This window comes from Poecilia latipinna, unplaced genomic scaffold (assembly GCF_001443285.1).
Source record: "Poecilia latipinna isolate Pla-1442-1.1 unplaced genomic scaffold, P_latipinna-1.0 Scaffold238, whole genome shotgun sequence".
Classification (NCBI taxonomy): domain Eukaryota; kingdom Metazoa; phylum Chordata; class Actinopteri; order Cyprinodontiformes; family Poeciliidae; genus Poecilia; species Poecilia latipinna.
The window spans coordinates 114,845-137,128 of NW_015112854.1; the positions used below are offsets into that span (position 1 = coordinate 114,845).

A 22,284-nucleotide genomic window follows, 5' to 3' on the forward strand; every position below is an offset into this window, starting at 1 on the left:
AAACTAATTAACTAAAAAATTATAATCTGCCATCAATCAGATTTTATAGAGAGTATACTAATCTCATGATGAGATTAATTACTTGTAGTAATATTGTGGACATATACTTTTATATTTGACCTTTGACATCTTCCGCAACTTTACAATTTACTGTAGAAACGTATTGTTCCTTTAAAGCACAGCCTCAGGAGTCACTTTACTATGTTTTAATTAACAATTTAATGTTTCGTTTCTGCAAGTACATTGATAAGTTCTTGACATTTTGCTCAAATACCAGAGTTGTAGCCTGGGGGAGGCGCGGCGACTCCGGAGAACTGTCCAGTGTCATTTTCAACCGTTCTTTTATTTAGGGCTTCTGATCGTGTTGTAACACAACAACAGCTCAGAAGCAGATATTCATCAAAATGTGAATTCAAGCTAAATTTAACAAATGCTGGTAGTTTCTTTAGTCTTACACAGTTTAGATTTTGCAGTTTGCTGCTTCGGATTATGAAATGTTTGGTTGCAGCAAAGACTGATGCGATGAACATGTGGAAGAATGTTTAGTTCAGCGTTCAGATTCTGCCGATGGCATTTGGATCATAAGGTCAAAGTGTGGAGAACAGAATGCTAATTGAAATGGAAATGGTCTTCTAGTGTGACGGAAATATCTCAAGATGAGATTCAGTTGGAACCAGTTACTAAACTGCTAGCTTGTCTTGTTTGTCCAAACTTGTATCATCCAGTAAAGGTGACTGACGCCAACCAGAAGTCAACAGCAGAATAAACAGTTTGGCATTAACAGAGAGGATTTGGCTAGTTGTTCATACACACAACAACCCACACACTCAACTCTGCTGCTCAGCCCACAAAACCATTTTTCCTCCAAATGTGGCGCTGGACATTGAAAGGGAAATAGCCAGTTTAAGATTTATTACCAGGAATAATCGCGACAAAAAAGAAATAATCCAGCCAACGAACAGTAATGTCCTTCCTTTCTTGTGCCAGGTTTATTTATGGAAGTTCACTTTTGGGTCGACGTATATTCTGAATACCCAGACCGTTTCCCCCTGGTTCTATAGCTTTACCATCTCTTATCAGATGGGATTGTAAAAACCCACACAGCTCAAATAATATGCAGCATTCCTGCTGCAGCTCTGCTTACAGAGCCTACTTATTGGTTTGGATTGTACAAAACATACACCATTGAGGTGGTAAATTTTACTTTCCCACAAGAGATTTACGTGTTTTTACCTAAATATCTTCTGTATCTTTAGCTTAGCGTCTTACTTTTCAGTAGTAAATAGTGAATTATGATGTTTTTGTGTATACGAGTCATTTTAATCCCGTCACAGAACATTTTAGGAACCCATATGTAAGAAAAGTGAATGGTAAATTCATCAGTTGTTTAATACATGAGGAGACTTTCAGCCTCAGGCAAGAGAAAAAGGTTCCCTTGAGAAGAAAATCTTTACTAGTGAGAATAAAGAAATTTACAAACAGGAGATGTGAGAACCACAAAATGTCTTTTGAAATTGTAAACAACAAAAAAAGAAACTATAAAACAAACCAGAGCGAGAAGATTTTCCAGCTTTCTGTGCAAATTTTATGAAGTGTGACTTTGAGTTGGACCAGAAATTATGAGTTTTCCTCAGTTTACCCATAATTCACCTCTGCAGAGTTTCATCAACTCCTGCTTTTGTTTTTTTGTTGTGTCATTTTCCGGACAAGAAGACAGACAAATTGCTTTGAAAACATATCTTGGCTAAATTTTAGCTGACACTCCTCACCTTGTTGATGCTGCTCTCCATCGTTTGGACAGCGACTGAACGTGTTGATGCCGTCGCTGAATGATCGCCTTTTTGCACTCGTACATTTGATTCTGTGACAGGTAAAAAAAAAAAAAAAAACTTTTCAGAGGGTTACCTCTTCCAGCTTAAAGTAAAAACAGTGACTTATATCAAAAAGGAGCCTGCACAGTTTACCACATGCTGTTCATGTTATAGCCACAACATTTAATGTGTGTGTTAGGATTTTATGTGATGGAGCGGAACAAAGTAGCGCCTCCTACAGTCAATACTTTGGAGATGCAGTTTCCGCTTGTCCATTCTCTAGTCTGGTTCGTTTGTGGAGCCGTGAATACGTAATCCAAGTCAACAAACAAACTCTGGTTCATCTACAAACCTCAGCCTTGGTTTGGATGAAGTGAACTCTGGTGTGGTTTTAATGCAAATGTGAACGCCAAGCGGACCAGAGACTGTGCAAAGCAGGAAGGACAATGAATTCTGGGTAAATACAACCAAAACAAGTGTGGAAGTGGTTACGTTATGTGAAGAAGGTTTTCTTCATCCGAGGTTTTTGTGTCGCTTCCTTCAGTTTTTCTTGGTGCAGCGCCACCACTGGCGAGGGGGAAGAACACGTTTTTCAAACTGCAGCAGCTGAAAATTTAACAAATTGTACAACTTTTATCACCAATTGAACCGACTCTCCTGGACTGGGCCATTCAGTCAGCTGAATAAACATCGATCTGAACCATGTGTCAAACTCGAGGCCCGTGGGCCAAATCCGGCCTGCTGCAGCTTTCTATGTGGCCCTCTAGGTTCTAGACTAAACAGTAAATGTGCTTAAATATTATGTTTTCTATCAAATTAATGCATTTTCTATCTGTTTACTGCGAAATTATATCAGTCAGTCCCTCCAGGTTCCTGAGAATTATCATGGAAATTCACACAAAATCAACAAATCCCCGCACTTTTTTGCACTAATACATTATTGGGAGTTTATTGTGGATTTTTCTGTCAAAAACTTTACTTGTAGTAAACAACTTCCTCTGCCTTAACTGATGTCAGATTATAGTTCATACAGTGAGTTGCATTTACCGCCATAAATAAGTGCAAATATTGCAAATATTTCCAAATTAATACCACAAACACTTTGATTTTTATTGCAAAAAATCACAAGAAAAATTACAAAATCCTGGAGGGACTGAAAAGACGTTCAATAATATTATTTAATTTTAAGAATTCATTGATATTTTAACAGGTTTATCAATACATTCTGGCACAACCGGCCCTTTAAGAGCATTCGGGATCTTGATTTGGCCCAAAACGAAAATGAGTTTAATACCCCCGATCTAAACCATTTCATCGTAGCTCATCTGCGTTCCACACATTTCAGATTTCTGGAAAAACCAGGTCATGTGAACAGCAAAACATTTACATTGTTTCATTAAACACCAATTAGGAGCTCATCTGGGTGCTAATGTTGCCGTTAGAATACGTTAGGACTGTTGTGCTTTTTAACATGTCGGCTCTGTCCTGCATCAGGCAGGATCTGTACCAAACGGTCGTGTGAGGACTTGGTGTCTGTCAGGTTTAATTTGCAGATCTTGCAGTCCAGATGGCTGCACTGTTCAGCCATGGCACCCCTGTTGTTTGGATTTCTGTCCCAGAAATTGTGCAGTTAGTTTTTGCATTAATCTTGTAGAACTTTCTAAACACTTTAAGCAGATGTTTCATTCAAGATTAAGAGTAAACCACTTTAATTATTTCTTTTTAGAATGTATTTACTCTGCATGTGTCACCACCAGTGCTTAAATGGGTTTCATTGTTGAAATACACAGTAAAAGCAGCATTTTAGTTGTTTAGAGACCACAAGATGACACAAAGTGTTTATATAAACCATAATAACAGAATATTTTCCACAAAAATACACATTGTGCATCATAATATCTGTACTCGTATTTCCTGGAAGCTGCATGCGCCTCCACAATGGGACACGAGAGTTGAAGCCATCCATGGTCAGATGTGATGATATTACTCAGAAATCATTATAAAAATGAAATTGTTGAACTGTAGCCATCATAAAATAGGTCAAACAATTAAATCTCAGGCCAGTGGTATAATTATTTTTTGTGCATTTAGCCTTAATGCTCAAGTCTTCAGCATTTTGAACGTGAAGGTCACTAAAGGTTGACAAAGGAAAGTGGAAGCTTATATATCAAGTCTAAAAAATATAACAAGACGCTTTCTGATGCTTATGCTTTTCTCTTGCAGTGGAAAACCAACTGTAAAAATATAAACCTAGAAGATTTACACAAGCAAACAAACAAAAAAGAATTTAGGAATGTGAGCAGCAACAGGTGGGGAGGGGGCCACACCACACTCCCTGCTACTCTCTTTGCCTGGTAGTGTTTGAGATTGTTTGCTAGTATTTTGGGTGCACAAGTTACTTAAGGTTGTTGCTAGGCAACCACAAGTTACTCTGCAGGTTGTTGCTAGGTAACCGAAGAATTAGTGAGTTTGTTGATTCCATCAATCAAAAGATCCTCTATTTACTTCAAATGGAGGATCTTTAACATAATATCTTTACTTTTATAGGAAAAATTAAAGAATAACTACAGATATTGATAATCTACAAAGTACAAAACAAAAGTTAAATAAATACATACATAAATGAGTAAAATAAAACAATGTGTGCCTTTTTGTCTATTTTCTGCAAAAAGTGTCAAAAATAAAATAAATATATAAAAATAAATAAAAAAAAAATAAAAGCATCTGCTTATGAGACAAAGTTAAATTTCTGAAGAAGAGTTGATGTTTTTCCAAGTTTCTGTTTATTAAAGTTGAGTTTTAAAGAAATGTTATGATTGTAATTAGATTTACTATATAAATATGTCACCTGAAGAAAGGTTGAGCTGTTAACCAGCGTTGCTTAACTTGCCTTGATGTTGGCAAAGCCTTTCCAGAATGCTGCGCGGTTCTGGATTGGAGTTCAGTGAATTTAATGAATATTCTATCAGATGTATTATCTATTGATATTGATCACATGTCTATTGCAGTATTCATTGTTGTAGCTGAATGTACGGCATTCTCGTAAAGTTGGTCGTTTTAACTGTCAACTTTGCTTTAAACGGTAAATAATGACACTTTTGTTGCAAAGTTGCACTAAAAATCCATTAAAAGTTTAATTATTAACCGAATGACAGTCATAACCACTTATGAAGACACCTTCGTGTTCATAGCAGGTGTTTTATCACCTTTATGACTATTATGTCAGTCTTATGTACGCCCCTTCAAAATAAAATGTTACCCAGCCTCTTTTTTAGAATCTGATTGTTTTATCTTTATGTTTCAGCCCTGCATCATTTCCTGCTGTAGCTTTCTTTTTGTGTGACGGTTCTGCCAGCTCTATCCATCCATTGCTTAATTGCTGCTCATGTCATTTTAGCTGTGAGACGGATGAATTTTTGACATTTTTGTCAGCTCTAGTGATGTCTTCCCTCCAGCTCTGTGATTGCTGAACCTTTGACCTTCCCCAGAAACGCATCCGCATGAACATTACGTCCTGGATGATTTCTCTCAAGGTGCCCAGGGTTCTTGGAGTGTATTCTTTTGCTGACATTGATTCAGCTTGAAAAGCACAGTTCACACTGTGGGAAATCACCGCAGATGGTGTTACTATTTGGTGTCAGAACTGAAAACTTCACCTGTCTTCACTGTGGCAAGCCTCTCCACAGCATTATGAATAAACCACGTTTTAAGGGATTTCTTGAGACGAGTGTGTCTTCACTTCTTGACCTCGCCATTTACAGTTTTTGACAGAATGGGAAGCTTTGGGTGAAAAGTATCCAATTTCCATCTCATGTTAAGTTAAAGGACCCCTGTCCTCACCTAGTCTGCTATCTGCATTACGCTGCGACTGAGGCAGAGGATCCAATTGACGTTTTTCTGCCATTAGCCCTCATCTGATCAAATATTACAACCTTCGCAAAATGTTTTGGTGGATAAAGTGCCTGTGATCCTTATTTTTCATATTGATAAGAGGTTTAAAAAGCCACTGACGCAGGCAACATCTCGTAAAAGCCCTGAGCTATCAGCGGAAGAGCTGAAATGAGCAATAATTTTCACCAGAGGTGAATTATTGTGATGCAGAAATGAGCAGTCTTCACTTGTCTTCATCCAGAAAACGAGATTAAAGAAAATAGAGGAAACAAAGAGAGGAATACATATCTAAAATGGGGAGTTTGAATCAATCAATCAAGTTTATTTGTCTGGCATTTCAGCAACAAGGCAGTTTAAACTGCATTATGTCATGGAAACATAAACGCAGCTCAACACAGCAGTTGTCAAAGTATTATGATTTAGCTAGCCAACTAGCTAGCCAGTTGGCTGTAGTATCCGTTTAGATTGATAGTAAAGCACATTAAAACAAGATCTCTATTGTGTTTGAAGTCTCCAAGTAAATATAATTGTTTCCTGAAGACCAGCAGCTGGACTTGAACCTCTTGAGACATATGAGACATTCAGTGTCTCTTGATTAGAAAATAGAGGAAAATAAAAAAAAAGACTCAATGTTTGTGGGTTTTTTTGTAAACTTGTCACTTTTCACTGTTAGAAACACGTTTGAACTCCTAAGTTTAGTCTCAGAGAATCTATGGAAACTTGCAACAGCAGCTATAAAAAGCATTTCTTTGATTATCGAGATTGATCTAAGTAGCCAACTAGCTAGCTAACTAGCTAGCCGGCTAGCTAGCTTCTTTGCGGTATCCGTTTAGATGCATATTTACTGCAAGGCTGAAGGACATTAAAATAAGATCTCTACTGTGTTTGAAGTCTCCAAGAAAATAGTTGTTTCCAGAAGGTCAACAGCTGGACTTGAACATCATAAAAAATATTTTCAATTAACAGACTCTTGTATTTACTTTTATTAGCACTATTGCATATTTTTGTTCTCTAAGCAGCAGTGAATTCTTACCTGCAACGTATGATTGCAGATTTTTTACTGTTAGCTTGGACACAGTGGTGGAATCATGTGAAATATGTTGTGTCCTGCCTGCATGGACAGAAAAATAAATCAGGAGGAGGTCAGCAGCCTGTAAATCACAACCATTTAAAGTCGCTTTTGCCGTTCAGTACATTGTGGTGGGAGCAGACATTACTCCTGTTCCAGGAAGGTTCCTGGGAAATCTACCGTCTCAAATTTCAGCTCTGTGCCTCATAAAATATAAAATACTAAGTAAATGTCAAGAAACTTAATTTTCAAGAAATATTGTGTGAAGAATTCAAGAAATGTGTTGCAGGTGCCCCACGCTATAAATAAAAAACCTTTTTGCTACTTACACAACAAGTTTGTTTTAATTTATTAATCCACATGAAAGGTGACTGCAGGAGTCTGGGAACAAAATTCACTTAAAATTCACCAATCAGAGTTTCTGTGTCCCATTTCCAATCTCCGATTTCGTGAAGCTGATTTTAACTGATTACAATTTCTCTAAAAAGAAAGTAATCTTTTGAAAACTTCTTGAAAATAAAATAATTTTTGATCTCTAAATTACTGGAAGTCTACTACAGCTGTACAATCCTCCAGCATTTATGCAGAGAAAACTCATCAAAATTAGTAAAATTGTGTAACATCTATTAAAAGAAGAAATAGACATTTCCAACCTAAAATGAAGAATTTAGTGTGTTTAATGCTTCTCTCTCTCAGCTGTTCGGCATCCATTTAATCTCTTCCACCAGTGATCACCATCCCTGCTTATTTTCCACCCAGTTCATTGAGTCCTTGTCAGATCCTTCTTTTCTCTCTGGCATTATCCTTGGTTTCATTTGGCTTCTTTTATTTCATGTCTTGGTTTTTAAGGATTTCCTTCTGGCCAAGTAAGCAAATGAGTAGTTTTCCTTCTCGAAGTGTCCCCTGATTTAACTTTTAAAAATCCAACTGATGCTGCAAATAAACACATTTTGGTCAGCGCATCTTGTTGATTGGAGAACCAGTCCATGTTTTTCAAAACAATTTTCTTTTTCAGTATTTGTTGCTGTTTTGTAGCTGTCCTCCTATTGTTTCTTGATTTTACTAATCCTGGTTTCCTTTTGTTTGCTCTCAGGTCCGCTGCTGTGTGATGGGAGGCTGACGTGCTTTCTTTTCCCTCTGCTCCTGCTCCTGCGAGCTCCCTTGTTGTTCAGCTTTGGCGAGCGCACGTGCCCCAACAGCTGCCGCTGCGAGGGGAAAACCATCCACTGCGACTCCTCTGGGTTTTTAGAAGTCCCGGAAAACATCTCAGTCGGCTGCCAGGGTCTCTCCCTGCGCTACAATGAACTTCATACCCTGCTACCTTACCAGTTTGCTCACCTGGGACAGCTGCTTTGGATATACCTGGACCATAATCAAATTTCAGTCGTCGACAGTCGAGCGTTCCAGGGAGTCCGAAGGCTTAAAGAGTTGATTCTGAGCTCCAACCGGATCGCGTCTCTGCATAACTCAACATTCCATGGCGTCCCCAACCTTCGTAGCCTTGACTTGTCCTACAACAAACTGGAAATCCTGCAGCCGGGTCAATTCCACGGCTTACGAAAGCTGCAAAACCTTCACCTGCGCTCAAACGGTCTCTCCAACATCCCGATTCGAGCGTTTTTGGAGTGCAGAAGTCTGGAATTTCTGGATTTGGGCTACAACCGGATCAAGGCTCTCACTCGCACCACCTTCTTGGGATTGCAAAGGCTGATGGAGTTGCATCTGGAGCACAACCAGTTCTCCAGGATCAACTTTTTTCTGTTTCCACGCTTAGCCAATCTGAGATCCCTGTATTTGCAGTGGAATCGCATCAGAGTGGTGAACCAGGGCCTTCCCTGGACTTGGTACACACTGCAGAAACTGGATCTGTCTGGGAATGAAATTCAGACGCTAGACCCGGCTGTTTTCCACTGCTTGCCCAACCTTCAAGTCCTGAACTTGGAATCCAACAAATTGTCCAATGTGTCCCAAGAGGCTGTGACGGCCTGGATCTCACTGACCACTATCAGCCTGGCTGGCAACATATGGGACTGTGGAGCTGGCATTTGCCCCCTGGTTGCCTGGCTGAGAAATTTCCGGGGCAGTAAAGACACCACCATGATCTGCAGCAGCCCCAAGCATCTCCAGGGAGAGAAAATCATGGAAGTCACACGGAACCACGGCATTTGCGAGGAGAATGATTACTTCATGACCGAAACGCCATCACCGATGCCGGAGCTAATCTCTGACGCCACGGCTGAACCGACCTTTGCCCCCACCAGTGGTTCGCCAACGACCCCACCCACCAGCACCTTCGGTCCCCTCCCACCCTTCAGACTTCGACCGATTCCTCACCCGACCTATCCAGGCCACATGAGCAAAGACACTAGGAACACCGCGGTTCGCACTCGGCCCACCCTCATATCGCCCCCGGCGATGGAGCACATGGCGCTGCACAAAGTGGTGGTGGGCAGCGTGGCGCTCTTCTTCACCATGTCGCTCATCCTGACCATCATCTACGTGCTGTGGCGGCGTTACCCGGGTGCTACGCGGTTGCTGCAGCAGCGGTCGATGGTGGGACGGAAGCGGCGCAAAAAGAGCCCAGAGCCCGAGCAAAACCTCAGCTCCCAACTCCAAGAGTATTACATGAGTTACAACCCCGCTGCCACACCAGAGGCGCTGGAGGTGCTTGGCAACGGCACTGGTTCCTGCACTTGCACAATTTCTGGCTCCAGGGAGTGTGAGGTATGACCCATCGCCTCAGCCTAAAAATAAAAAGTCTAAATCAAACACAAGGCTCAACAGAGAGGTAAATAATTCACCAAGTATGCCCTGTAAAAAGACACCCTTGAAATTCCACCTTAACACCCTAAATTCCTCACTATTCACTCCTTAACCTCCGACGTCGGATGTGTCCAATTATTCCACTTGAAGCCAGTAAAGGTAGAAAAGACAAACATTACTGAGCAAAATGAGGTCAGAGGAATGCATGTTTGTTGCATGTCAGTAAGTTGGAATAAGGTACTGGGTTACAAAAAGATATTTTTTTGGAAGTTATGTTTCTTCAACTGAATTGGGACTATTTTGCAGGGCTGAATTAAAACTAACATCCATTTTTCTCAATTGGTTCAGGTTTTTCTGATTTGATTCAGAAAAATCCGAGCTTCTGACTAAATTTATTACATTTCTGTGACGTTATCAGTCATTTCTGTTAATACTTCCCATCCAAAAAAGGCTATAGGAGAAAAACAGATCGTTTTCTAACAGAATGGCAAAATTCAGGGCATAAACTTCCATTCCTCCAAACGCCTCATGTGCTCAGCAGCAGGGAAATCTTTCTTTAGAGTCCAACAGTAATCAGCCATCATAACTGCATCCCAGCATCCCAAATTAATATGTAGCCCAGTTCAGGAAGTTGACCTGATTGAGCAAAACCAATGTGATTTTTGGATTCAGCGAATCAAAACCCCAGTTGAAAAACCCCAGACAGTTTCTTGGCAGTTGACCAGTTATTTCACTAATTCATTTCACACAGAGGGATGTATTTCAAGCTTTCATTTGTTAGTTTTTATGATGGTGGCTAAGCTAATGGAAACCCAGAATCCAGTTTCTCAGAAAACTAAGGATTAGAGATGCTTGATATTGGATTTTTGGTCGATACCCGATACGCCGATATACTAAAACTCATTCGGCTGATAACTGATACCAATACGATATTTTTTTCCTCTATCTACTTACTGAAACTGTATGGCTTTCTCTAATTAAAATACTGCATTTTGTCAATCTAGCCTACGAAGGATTAATGTTTTGACTTAAACAGTGATTGAGATGCTCAAGTTAGCCTCAAAAGCTAACTGTGAAAGAAGCACAAGTAACTTTAGTCGTATTAATTAAAAACCAAGTGGAAGGAAATTGTGTGGTGGAAATGCAGCAGCTAATATCATCGCTTTTTCTCTTAGTGCTGAAGAAATCTGCACTGCACTCAGTCGTTGGTCAGGGCTCCTTTTGCATGAATTACTCCATCGATGCTCCAAAGGTTTTCTACGGCGCTCGGGTCAGGATTATTACCACGGTCATTAAACGAGTTATTGGTACCTTTGGCAGTGTGGGCAGATGCCAAGCCCTGCTAGAAAATTTAATCAGCATCTATAAACTTTGACAGCATTAGAAACCGAGACGTGCTCTAAAATTCTTTTGCGCTGACTTTGCAGTAGACATAAACACTGATGGGATTCTTGAGGAGATTTTTTTGTTCCCTGCTAAACTTTTACTTTCCAGTAATATTTCCATTATTACAAGAGTCTGGACATCTATATTTTTGAACGATGAGTGACTGTTTGCAGAACGGCTGTCGAGTCGGTAGATTTTTGATGAGTTTTTAGACTACAACATGGCCGTAACCATGGTAACAGCAGTTGTATCATGGTGGTTTGGTCATGTATACATGAGCCAGGTTCTGTTAGAAAATGAAATGCATTTCTTTTTGACATCTGAGAAGCAATCCTGGCCTGTTTCTCCTTTGTTTTCAATCACGTATTTCCTTCCACTCAACTTTCTGTTAATCCGCTATAATACAATGCGCCTCTTCAGCAGTCTTCACCATAATCATGCAAAGCCACAACATGTCAGTTACATTAAATTTATTTTGCCAAAATCATTTTTATTGGTTTATTTTCCTTCTGAACCGAAACTGAATTTGGCTTTTATTTTTAGCTTTACGCCAAATTTGCTCAAAAATACATAAATCTGTGTGTGATGAAACTTTTTGAAGTGAAATTTACTCCAAATAACTTTTGGTTTAAATTCTAACTTTGAGATGCACCTGTAAATATAGTTGAGCCCAAAGTTATTCAATATGCCTTACAGATTTTGATTTAAAATTATTTTCATTCAACTAAAATGTTTTTTTCTGATGTAATACAACCCTAAAAATGTAATTTACTTGCTATATTTACATCTTAACATTGTATTCTCCTTTATTCTGAATGAAAAAAATTGCTGGCAAGATGTTTTCTGGCCCTGATCTTTTTCTCCCTGTAAATCTCCGTTAATGTCGCTGTTGAACATAAAAAACACCTCAACCTGCTGGAGGCTTGAATAATTTTGGGTTTAACTGAACGAACACAAACATTTTTAATATAGTTTAGTTTCAAAAATGTCCTTTTGGAATAATAGCAGTCCATTATCTTCTGATTTTTAAAAAGCAGTGAATAATTGGATACTGTCTGACTGTTTTCTCCCGTCTCCACATGAGCATGTGTTTTATTTTTTGCTTTGGTTTATGTGCCGTGTCGCTCACTTTGAAGAAGATGTGTGGACTTTGTGGGTCACTGATGTTCCTCAAAACTTACATCTTTGGCTGTTTTCTGGGGCCAATTCAGACTTTCCATCCTGAAGTAAACACGCTTGACAGGTTCTTTAAAGAAACGTCTTTAAGTCGTGGAGAGCTGGAAATTGGGTGAAGTCTGTGTTGTGCAGCCCTAACGAGTCAGCTTAGTTGTTTGGAAACTCTTTAGGACCAAATGTGCCGTGCAATTCGATCGCTGCAGACTAAACATCAATCTTACAAAGTTTATGTACATTTTCTATAAGTGCAAATGTCATTTGTTTTTGGCTGTAAGGATATGTGAAGTACGAGGAATTTTTAACCAACTTACACAACCAATTCTTGTTTTTATCATAAACTTTTCACCCTGGGAAAAATAATGAATCATTAAAGAATCAAAATAAGTGATGCTCTTGCTGATGGAGAGTGTATGTAAACTTTTCACCTGGATTTCATATCATCACTGCAAAAACACAAAATCTTACCAAGAATTTTTAGTCTGATTTTTAGTGCTAATTTCTTTGTACATGTGAAATAAGACACATTTAACCCAAAAGTAACTTTTTAACAAGATATAAAGACTTGTTTTAAGTAAATAATTCATTTTTCTCTTGCTCTCTTCTCCCTCCTACCCACCTTCGCCCTGCTTGCTCCATTTCTGTTTAGTTTACTAAACTGTGGAATATTTAGTACTTTAGACCAACATTTAACTTTAATATTGGAGAGAAACTCCAATTAGTTTATTACTTAGCAATAAGAATCTAACATGGAGAACCAACATTTAGAAATCCAGAACAATTGTAGAAAGTTCTTAGCGAAGCAGAATAACCGGAACCAAAATTTAGTTTAATATTTACTAAAAGCAAACCTGAAGAAGAATCAGACACATTATCACAAGTTAATGAAATATTGGTGTATTTGCTACCTGCAGTTCTCTGTGTATGAATTATTTAGAGCTTCTACTACGGTTATGTTTGATTATAACTCACTTTTCTGCACAATCCAGGCCCATGGGAAAATCCTGCCCTAGATTCTATGTAAATGTCCAGCATAAGTGTCTCCTCAGATGTCTGACTGAGGTTGTAAAGAGAAATCTGTGATATGCAACGAAACACATGGTTCAGAGAGAAAGCTCTGCACATGATTAGATTGTGTCCACAAGAACAGTCTGACACTCGCATAGAGGATATTACATTGAGGCTCCAGTGCATAAACCTCTCATTACAGAGTTGAATGAGCATTTGAAAGCTCAGTGGTGCTTAAACTGAAGACGTCTTTCAACGGTGAAGCAAAAAAAACAAGACAGATTCAGGAAAAGAAGCATTTTAGGAGAGTTGTATGGAAAAGAAGATAAATTAGTGGATAACTTTGAAGAGGATGTAAAAAAAGTATATGGATTTCATCGTTTCTTTGGATCAAAAAATCTGAAAAGTGCGGTGTGCTTATGAAAATAGTTCGAATACAATCAGATGTGTTAGAAAAGCATGCAACAAATGTAAAATATGCCATAATAACCCACTAATGCACCATTTACAGCCATTTCATTGTAGCTTTAGCTGCATGTTTGAAGCCGTTTCCCTCTCAGAAGGGAAATTCTGCCCTCATTTTCAATTCTCCATCATTAAAACTGAATATAAAATGCTTAAAATTGTTTATTGTTGCCAATTTCTGGAACACTGATGATAGACTCAAAGCCTTGTAGAATAATAACAGGATTTTTAAATGTTTCATTTTCTAAAAACTGAGAGTGCAGTTATTTCATAGGATCTGGGATTTTGTTTTTCTTTCTATAGACACTGTGAGAGCCATATTGAATAGTTTTTGGCTGTTTTAAGCCTGAATTATTTACAGCATGTGCAGTAAATAATAATAAAAGTGACCCAAGAATACAGCCTTGAGGAATCCCACATAAGAATCAGATTTATAAGAGTTAGATTTGAATAAAATTGGTTTGGTACCAAATATTTAGCACTACTTTTCTAGAATATTAGTTAAAATATTTTAATGAATTTTGATCAAAACTGAAGTTTCTGATTTGCGTTTATTAAATTAATTTACAGTTTAGAGCAAAAAATCTACTTTCTGTTCAGTATTCAGATGTTTTTTTTTCTAAACTATTTGGAAAAAGATGCAACTGAAAAACTCGGAGTACAATTTATGGATTTAAAATGTCAGGTTGTTAGAAAACAGTAATTTCACATTTTCTTTTTCTTCTAAATCTAAATGTCACTATATTTTAAAAAATTGCATTAAACAAACATGATCACATACGAGTTTGATTAAATCTGTTTATGCATCATAAAGTTACTTTATCATTTTCTTTCAAAAAATAAAAATAAGAACAAGACTGTAGATTTTTTGTGTAAATAGTGAAGCTTGAAGATTCAGCTCTGTTTCCAGAGGCTGATGCTGTTAAAATGCAGCTGCTTTACTCATGTAAGCTCAGGTGAAAGTCATTGTTGCACGGATCACTATTATGAAATGACTTATGTATAAACATTTCAGAAACACAGTGATAAAGATAAACATGACGAGACTAGACTTGCTTCAGAGAAGCTGAGCGTCGAATCCTGGATCGCTGAAAGATTTTTGCAGTAAAGCCTCCAATTTCTGCTTCAGTCTGTGAAGGAAAAGATTTGTGAAAGAAGCCTGTAATCAAGCAATCAGCGCCTGAATCTTCAAGTAAAAGATGCTCTAAATGCACCGTCCAGGTAGTTAAAGGGCAAAACAAATGTTGGCTCTGAAAACGACTACCATGGTTTATGTTTGCGCATTCAACCAGAAGGTTTTCACCTTTCTTTGTAAACGTAACGCACTTTAGATTTTGATTATCTGTCTAGCAGGACCTGCATATTGTATTACTTTTGAAAATCCAGATGTATTATCACACATTCTTATTGTGTGCTTAAAAAAAGCTCAGATAGTAAAAACATTCGGACTCCTTGAAGAAACAAACTCCAAGATTTCAAATTTGTATCCTCCACTTTTCTTCACAACGTTGTTCTGGGCTGTTAGAGGGAAAAACCTCAAGGAAAACTTTAAAGTTTGAGTTTGTAACATGAGAAAATGCATAATGAAACGTATTAATATCTCATGGCTTGATACTTTTGCCATGAGAGCCAAAATTAGGTTGCGCAAATGTTATAAAACGGGTTTAAAAATAATATTTGGTGCCTTTTTATTTTATCTGCTCAATAATAATTAAAAAATGAACAATTGAAAGCAATGAAACAATTTGATTTTGCAGAAAACACAACGTATCTGGTATAAGACAAACCCACAGTTTCAACAGTTTGGGGTTGAGGGTTCTTTTGAGTAAAAACAAAATAAAGATCATTGCAAAAAACCTTAATAAATGGAAAACCTTAAATGGTTTTCCGTTGCCGGTCTCTCTGTACAATGGCAGATGAAATTGAGAGAGAAGCACCAAAATAAGCTTCTGCAGTCATAACAGAGGCTCAGATGTCTTTGCTGAACATTTTGTGTTCAGTTTCTATTGAACAAACAACGGTGACAGCTGATAACGTGAGTCTCTGGCCATTTTTTCCTCTCCCAGTTACTTTGAACAATGGCAGATGAAATATTGAGAGAGTGTCCAGGCTTTATTTCCTGAAATCAACAGAATGTCGCCATGGGGCGTGTTTGAATGTCCTAGATGTTTCAGAGGTGGTGAGAGGTTTGTGAGTTTCACTGACGACGGTCGCTATAGGTGCTGTTTTCATCTCCCCAGTGATCCCAGTTTGATGACCAGTACCTGCATCTCCTGGCAGGACACCAACCACACAGCAGAGTCTCTCTGATTGGATGACGCTCTGCATCCAGCGACAAACGTTCAGATTTTCTAACTCCAGCGTCGGACGCTCAAAACGGTTCAAACGGTAGACGTGTGAAACTCGCGTAGAGGCGCTCAACGCTCAAATCGCGTTTGGCGTGAAGACGTTGGACAGCCCTGCTCTCAGTAAAGGATGGCATCATATGTTAAATCTCCAGTTGCCACGGCGATGCTTGTAACATCAATTATACACTGATAAAAGGAAGGCTTTCCTTTGCAGAAAAGATAATTTTATTGATTCGAAATGTTTGGCCTCACTGATAGACTTGTTGATTTTAACAGTATATCTCCACTCAAGGTTTTTTACTCTATAGTGCCAACTCTTTTTAATTAAATCTATTGACCAAACCACTTCAGACTTGATCAAGTGATGACTGAAGAAAAGTGAAGAGAGTTTCAGCCTGGTGTGATACTCAGCCATATGCAGTTTAATGGGAGCTTGTCAGGGGAAAAAAAGTTAATGTTCTGACATTTCAGTAGCAATCAGTGTTGGAGGATTGTCTCTCGCTACATAACCATAAGCCAAATCTCATCTTCTGAATAACATTCTCGTCTTTTTAACATCACTGATGGGTGTCAAAGTCATTGATTCAAAAGCGTTCCACGCCGTTGCTTATTCCAAGCCTTAAATAATTGAGAAGCTGGCGCCAGCCTTGTTTAGTTTGATGAAAGTGCCATTTTGCAGGTCTGCACAGCTGGCTTTGTGGCTTTTCATTACGGCTCAGCGTAGCACCATCAATCCCGGCGGATGGCAATGTGAGGGAACAAAAGCCAGCAGAACACATTTCCCCTGCTGCGGAAAGACTTCTGAGAGGTTCGGAAAGAGACTGACGCACAATGGTGTCTGAGCACAGCGAGAGGCAGTTCACTGTTCACTTCTGCTTTCGCTCCATTGCTAAAAGATTTTCAGAGCAGGAGGAACATAAACACCCCCCCACAACCCGCCCTGCAAATCCAGATACGTGTTGCTTTACTGACAGGTTGCCGACGTGACCGCAATGCTAAAGCTGATCTGGAATTCACATCGTGTTGCACGGAGTTACGTCTAAGCAGCTGCTGCCAGTTTCTATTAAAAGTGGACCAAGAAAGAGAGAAACCAGTGAAGGGATTGATCAGAAAACTTTGTTTAACCCAAACGGAAATGTTGTTGTTGCATGTTTTCAGTTTAAATCTGCAGAAATATTGAGGTATGGTTCTCAGGATGCATAGGACTTAACAGTTTGTTTAAAAAAATGACATTATGGTGGCATAATTACAGAAAGTAATGAAAAGTTGGAAGACAGACTGAAATTAATGACTTCCCAGCTAATATTAAATAAATGGGCTTTTGGCCTTTACTTAAAAGAACTCAGGGTTTCAGCATCTTTGCAGTTTTCTGGAGGTTTGTTCCAGATTATTGAAGCACAAAAACTGAAAGCTGCACTGAAAAAATTTAGTTGAACCAACTTAATTCAATTGCTTCAACTGGTAGCAACTAATTCAGTTAAGTTAAAGCAACTTAATGTACTGAGTAAAATAACTTTTACTTTATGAAAGTAAACTTTATGAAGTAAAATTTGGTTTTATTAGTTAAAAATAAAAAGTTTACTTAATAAAAATTGAAGTACATTTTTATTAATTAAAAACTTAAAAATTAAAACTTAAAAACTTAAATTTAAGTTAACTTAAATTAATTAAAAAAAGTTTAAACTTGAACTGGGACACCTGGATGGTCTAGAAGGTTGATATGATGGCGGATGTTTAATGTGAAATAATAATAATAATAATAATAACAATAATAACTTGAAGTTTTGTTCAGTGCACATCATTCTCATATGTTTATTTCAGTAAATCAGCTTTAGTATTAAAACAGAAAAAAGTGATTTATCTTGTTGGCTAAAAGCTGCTTCAACCTTCGACCTTTGGCACCATTTATATTGTCTTAATGGAGAGACCGAATGGGAAGTAACGGTCATAAATTAACTTTGTTTTTGACTTCCTGCCAAACAGAAACAATCAGCAGTGCTCCTGTTTATTAACATATTCGGTTAGAAATGTGAGCTCAGTTTGCTGTATCAACACCCACACAGTTATTAAAATACAAAATAAGAGAAGTCACAGCTGTGGGGAGGCTGCGCTCCAAAATGTGCCTGGTTGTGTTTACTGCAGCTGAGGGAACATTATGGGACATTAATCTGCTTAATGGTAATACTATTGTTACAGGACCCTTAAGATTTAAATAACTGACTGATTATTTGTCTTATTTTGTGGATGGTACTTTTTTGAAAAGGCAAAACCATTTAAATTTTCATTTTGGGCCAAATCAAGATCATGAATGCTCTTAAAGGGCCGGTGGTGCCAGAATGGATTGATAAAAAAACCCATTAAAATATGAATAAATAGTTTTTTGTTTTTTATAAGAAGTTCTTAAAATTAAACATGTTTTAAAATTGTTGAGTTCCTCTAGGATTTTTAATCTGTTTTTCTTAATTAATTTAAAAATTTTGCAATATTTACGTTAATTATGACTTTGTCACATCAATCATAGACTAACATGAAATAAGGCTGAGGCAGCGGTGCTGTAAAAGTAACAATACTGCCCCCTACTGGAGGGAGTTAGTGGTCAGTTAAACCTTATGGTTTGGACCATTTTTGCAGAAATTTGCAGTTATGCATTACTGAGAAAAAATTTGAATTTCCATAGTCACAGGAAACTGGGAGGACTGGTTGATGTAATTTGGCACCTGGAGACTTGAGGGCCACACAAAAAGCTGTGGCGGACCAGATTTGGCCCCCGGACTTTGAGTTTGACACATGTGACTTAGATTATGCTAAATCACATGTAATACGTCTAAAAAGCTTCACATTTGTCACAATTGACTAGTTTAGTTTGAGAAAAATTATGTTTATTCAAATTCTATGCAAAACTGACTGGTATTCCTTATTAAAAAAAACATTCAATTCAACACAAAAACACCCAAGTGAAACTCTAAAGTTTGTTGCTGCAACGTGACAAAATGGGAAACATCTCAAAGGGAAACTTCTGCAAGGCTTTTTCCAAATTGAAATCCACCAGCAGTAAAACCCCCGACAGTGTAAATATATGTATATTTCTGTAAGTCAGCCTCAAGTCAATCCTGTCATGGTTGTTTCTTACGAGATAAAAAAAAAAAAGGAAAAGTTGCGTTGGCAGTTCACTGTGTCTCTTTGGTGTTTCCTGAAATTCTCTGGAAGACTAAACTGTATCCGTTTTCCCCAAACGGGTTTGCAGGAATCTCCCACAGAGCTCCCTTTGCATGAGCCTCCAGCTAATTTCCCCTCCAGTCCTGTTCCACTTGACAGGCGTTGCTCCAAAAACCATTTAGAGGTAGACTTTCATTTTCTGCTCCTGCTCCCCTCTAACTCATCACAACTATTAGGAGATTAAACGCAGGAAGGCGTACTCAGGAGAAAAAGAAAACACAATATGTTTCACCAAGAGTCTCACACTCCAGGTGCTGCTTATTTCATTTGCTCTCTTTTTCCCCGACTCATTCGCTCTTGAAGGCATCTGCATTGTAAATTCCTCGCTGAAAACGGAGCAGGATGAAGTTTTTAAGCTTGAGTAATTAAAAGGCTTTTAGAAACCATTCGGTGGTGATAAAATCTGGTTTTTAAACCAGAAACTGATCTACTGATGGCATGAAGTGACAATCAGAGAATAAACTACTGCGGCTCAGTAAAATAGGGAGTTTATCCGAAAAGTAATAATTCAAGACACGTCTCTTTCCTAGACATCCATCCCAGGAGCCGAACATTAAAGCGCAGTGTTGCCATGGTAACTGAAAGCAGACAGTAATTCGCAGTATGGGTAGATTTCCACGACTTTGAGAGTTGAAAAAATCCCCCAAATCAGAAATTATGCTGAGAGTAAACCAAAGTTACTCCAGTCCAGTGTCTCCAGATTCATCTACTTGTGGATTTTTCTGAAATGTAGCTAAATTGTATCTAATCCAGCAGCCAATCCAGGAGCAGCATTAGTTTTCCTTGCTATTGATTGGTGGAGATAAGGAAGGCTGTAGATGATGGCTTCTGTGGTAGCGCTAAAATGGTTTCCACTGTACATATTGATAAATATTTGTTGTTTAAGTATTTAAAATAGGTAGTTATAGGGATTTTTAGACAATTTAACTATTAATCCTCAAAACCAGATGGTCCACTGTCCAGAAATGGATCATTTAAGATTTTATTTGTATTTTTTTGCATCTATTTTTAGACTTTGCCTCCCTGACTGATTTGTTTATTTTACAGTTAAAATCAATGTTATAATGATGTTCCCTCTTCAATGAACACACCTGGAGTGTCGCCTTGATTCTTTCAGGCATGTTTGAGAAATCCTTTAATCTCCATGGCAACCATGCAGCTGTTCAAAACGCCTGGGTGGACTTAGCCCCGCCTCCGAGGACGAAGCTCCTCCTGGGAGCTTTCAAAGCTTCTGCGTTACAGAGCGGCTATCCCCTGTGGTGGTGCGTTCACATCCTTCGCGTGTCAAAAATGAGTCAAACGCTTCAAATTGCACCTTGCTTGACGTGTGAAACGCTCCGCGATGGACCCTCGACGCGCCTCAGCATAGACTTTGAATGTAAACCAGACACGCCTGACGTTCAAGACGCATTTCGTGTGAACGCACCATGACTCTCCCAATCGGCTCCTTCAGACTAGTCAGCAGTAATTAGCAAACATCTGGTGGAGCTGTTGAGCTACTTCTCAGTGAAATGCTGGTATAAACTTTGTTAAAGGGTTAATAAGGACTGTTGTGATGACTTCCTGAAGGCGACGTTTCTTAAAGATACAGAGGCCCAATATATATATATATATATAGCATTTTTATAACAACTGATGGTAGAATGGTTTCTTGATTGTGCTATAATATGACTGCTAAGCACATAATACTGCACCTCTAAATTGTTGAGGTTAATTAATATAATAAGGATGGAAGAAGTTTAATTTTCTTTAAGGGAAAGAAAGCAGAGAACATGCCAGCTCCATAGAAAGAGAGTTAGCTTTAACTCTAGTAATTTTACATCTATATGTAATATATTGATGTGATATTACCATACACATTTCAATTGATGCAGCTGCTATTTTCAGGCTGACAAAACAAATCTGTACCGTATTGATTTAAAAGTATGGAGGGTCAGAAAAGCCACTCGGACTGACCGCCGAGCCAGTAGCAGCCCTGAGTGAGAGCTACTTCTGTTTCCACAGCGCAACCTTTTCACTTTCTCAGAGGTCCAATTTCATGCCCTCTTCCCTCGACTGCTGGGTCATTCTCCAAACGGCGTCCCACCGAGGGAGCGCCAGATGATGATGCATGTACTGAAAAATTGTGAGATAGCTCTTTTTTTTTTTTTTTTTGCCCCAGGCACACCGCCTTGTCTCCCACACTGAAATACAGTCATACATAGTCAACCCGAACCTCGGTGAGTTGCGTATTATTAGCTGCATCTGGAGCCGGCTTTGGCCCTGCAGCTAAGACAAACAGGGATCCTCTGTGTTACCAGATAACACGACCAAAACACGGAGAAAAGATTCTATGACAGACTCTTAAAACCATGCGTGTGTGGGGGCATCTTTGACAGAGAAGGGGAAAACATCTCAGTGGTACCTTATATAAAAGATCCACCCCCTCTTTTGCCCTAAATTGAATTTTCTAATCTGCTACTTGCCCCCCTTTTCCTGCGTTGCTCCCCTTGCTGCGGGCGTTGGCAGCCGCTGTGTTCTTCATCCTCAGATAACAGTGGCATCTACCCACCCACCTTTAGTTGTTCGTCCTGGAAAAACACAGAAATGCTTCATTCTGCTACAGTTTTAATAACTTCAAAGCTCATGTACATTCATGTAGCGGATGCGGCAACGAATTAGTCACTTTGTCATGACATTACAATTAAACTGAGCAGCAAACCTGCCAGCTGTAGGCAGGATGTTTAGGTTATTACAGTAAACACATGGCACAGAATGGAAAAGACTCGTTTATAATGATCTGACATGGGAAACATTTTATTCTAAGCTTCATGAGTGCTTTAATGAAGAGCAGCAACTTCACAGCTTTAGATTATCACATGTACAGCAAACAGTGTTAGATTTGGTATCTTATTACCAAATCTAATAGTTGTGACAGATAATCTGTGAATAGATCAGTTTCCTCCACTTCCTCCCTGAGCTACTATTAGCATCTGAAGAAATTCACAAGTCAAAAACAATCAATCAGAGCCCGAAGGAGGGTCTTAGCGCTGCCAATCAACGTTGTGTACATGCTGCTAAATGTGCTGACGAGGGGGAAACAACTTACTGTTCCAGGAAAACCATTTATCTACTGTTACAGGTGATTGACAGCGCTAAGACCTGCCTCCTTTCT

At 38.7% G+C, this 22,284-nt stretch overlaps 1 protein-coding gene across 2 annotated transcripts in view; it reads left to right on the forward strand.

The window, feature by feature from the left end:
• The window catches only part of LOC106947406 (leucine-rich repeat transmembrane neuronal protein 4-like), a 73,327-nt gene that overhangs the window by 24,539 nt on the left and 26,504 nt on the right, over positions 1-22,284 (forward strand). Inside the window, exon 2 of one of the 2 annotated variants that reach the window (XR_001424978.1) lies at positions 7,865-9,559. Coding sequence is in view for 1 of the 2 variants with exons in the window: in XM_015032392.1 (XP_014887878.1) it covers positions 7,865-9,495 (1,631 nt within the window). In the remaining variant the exon portion in view is untranslated. The remainder of the gene's footprint in view (positions 1-7,864; positions 9,560-22,284) is intronic. The other variant, XM_015032392.1, reaches the window with a different exon arrangement.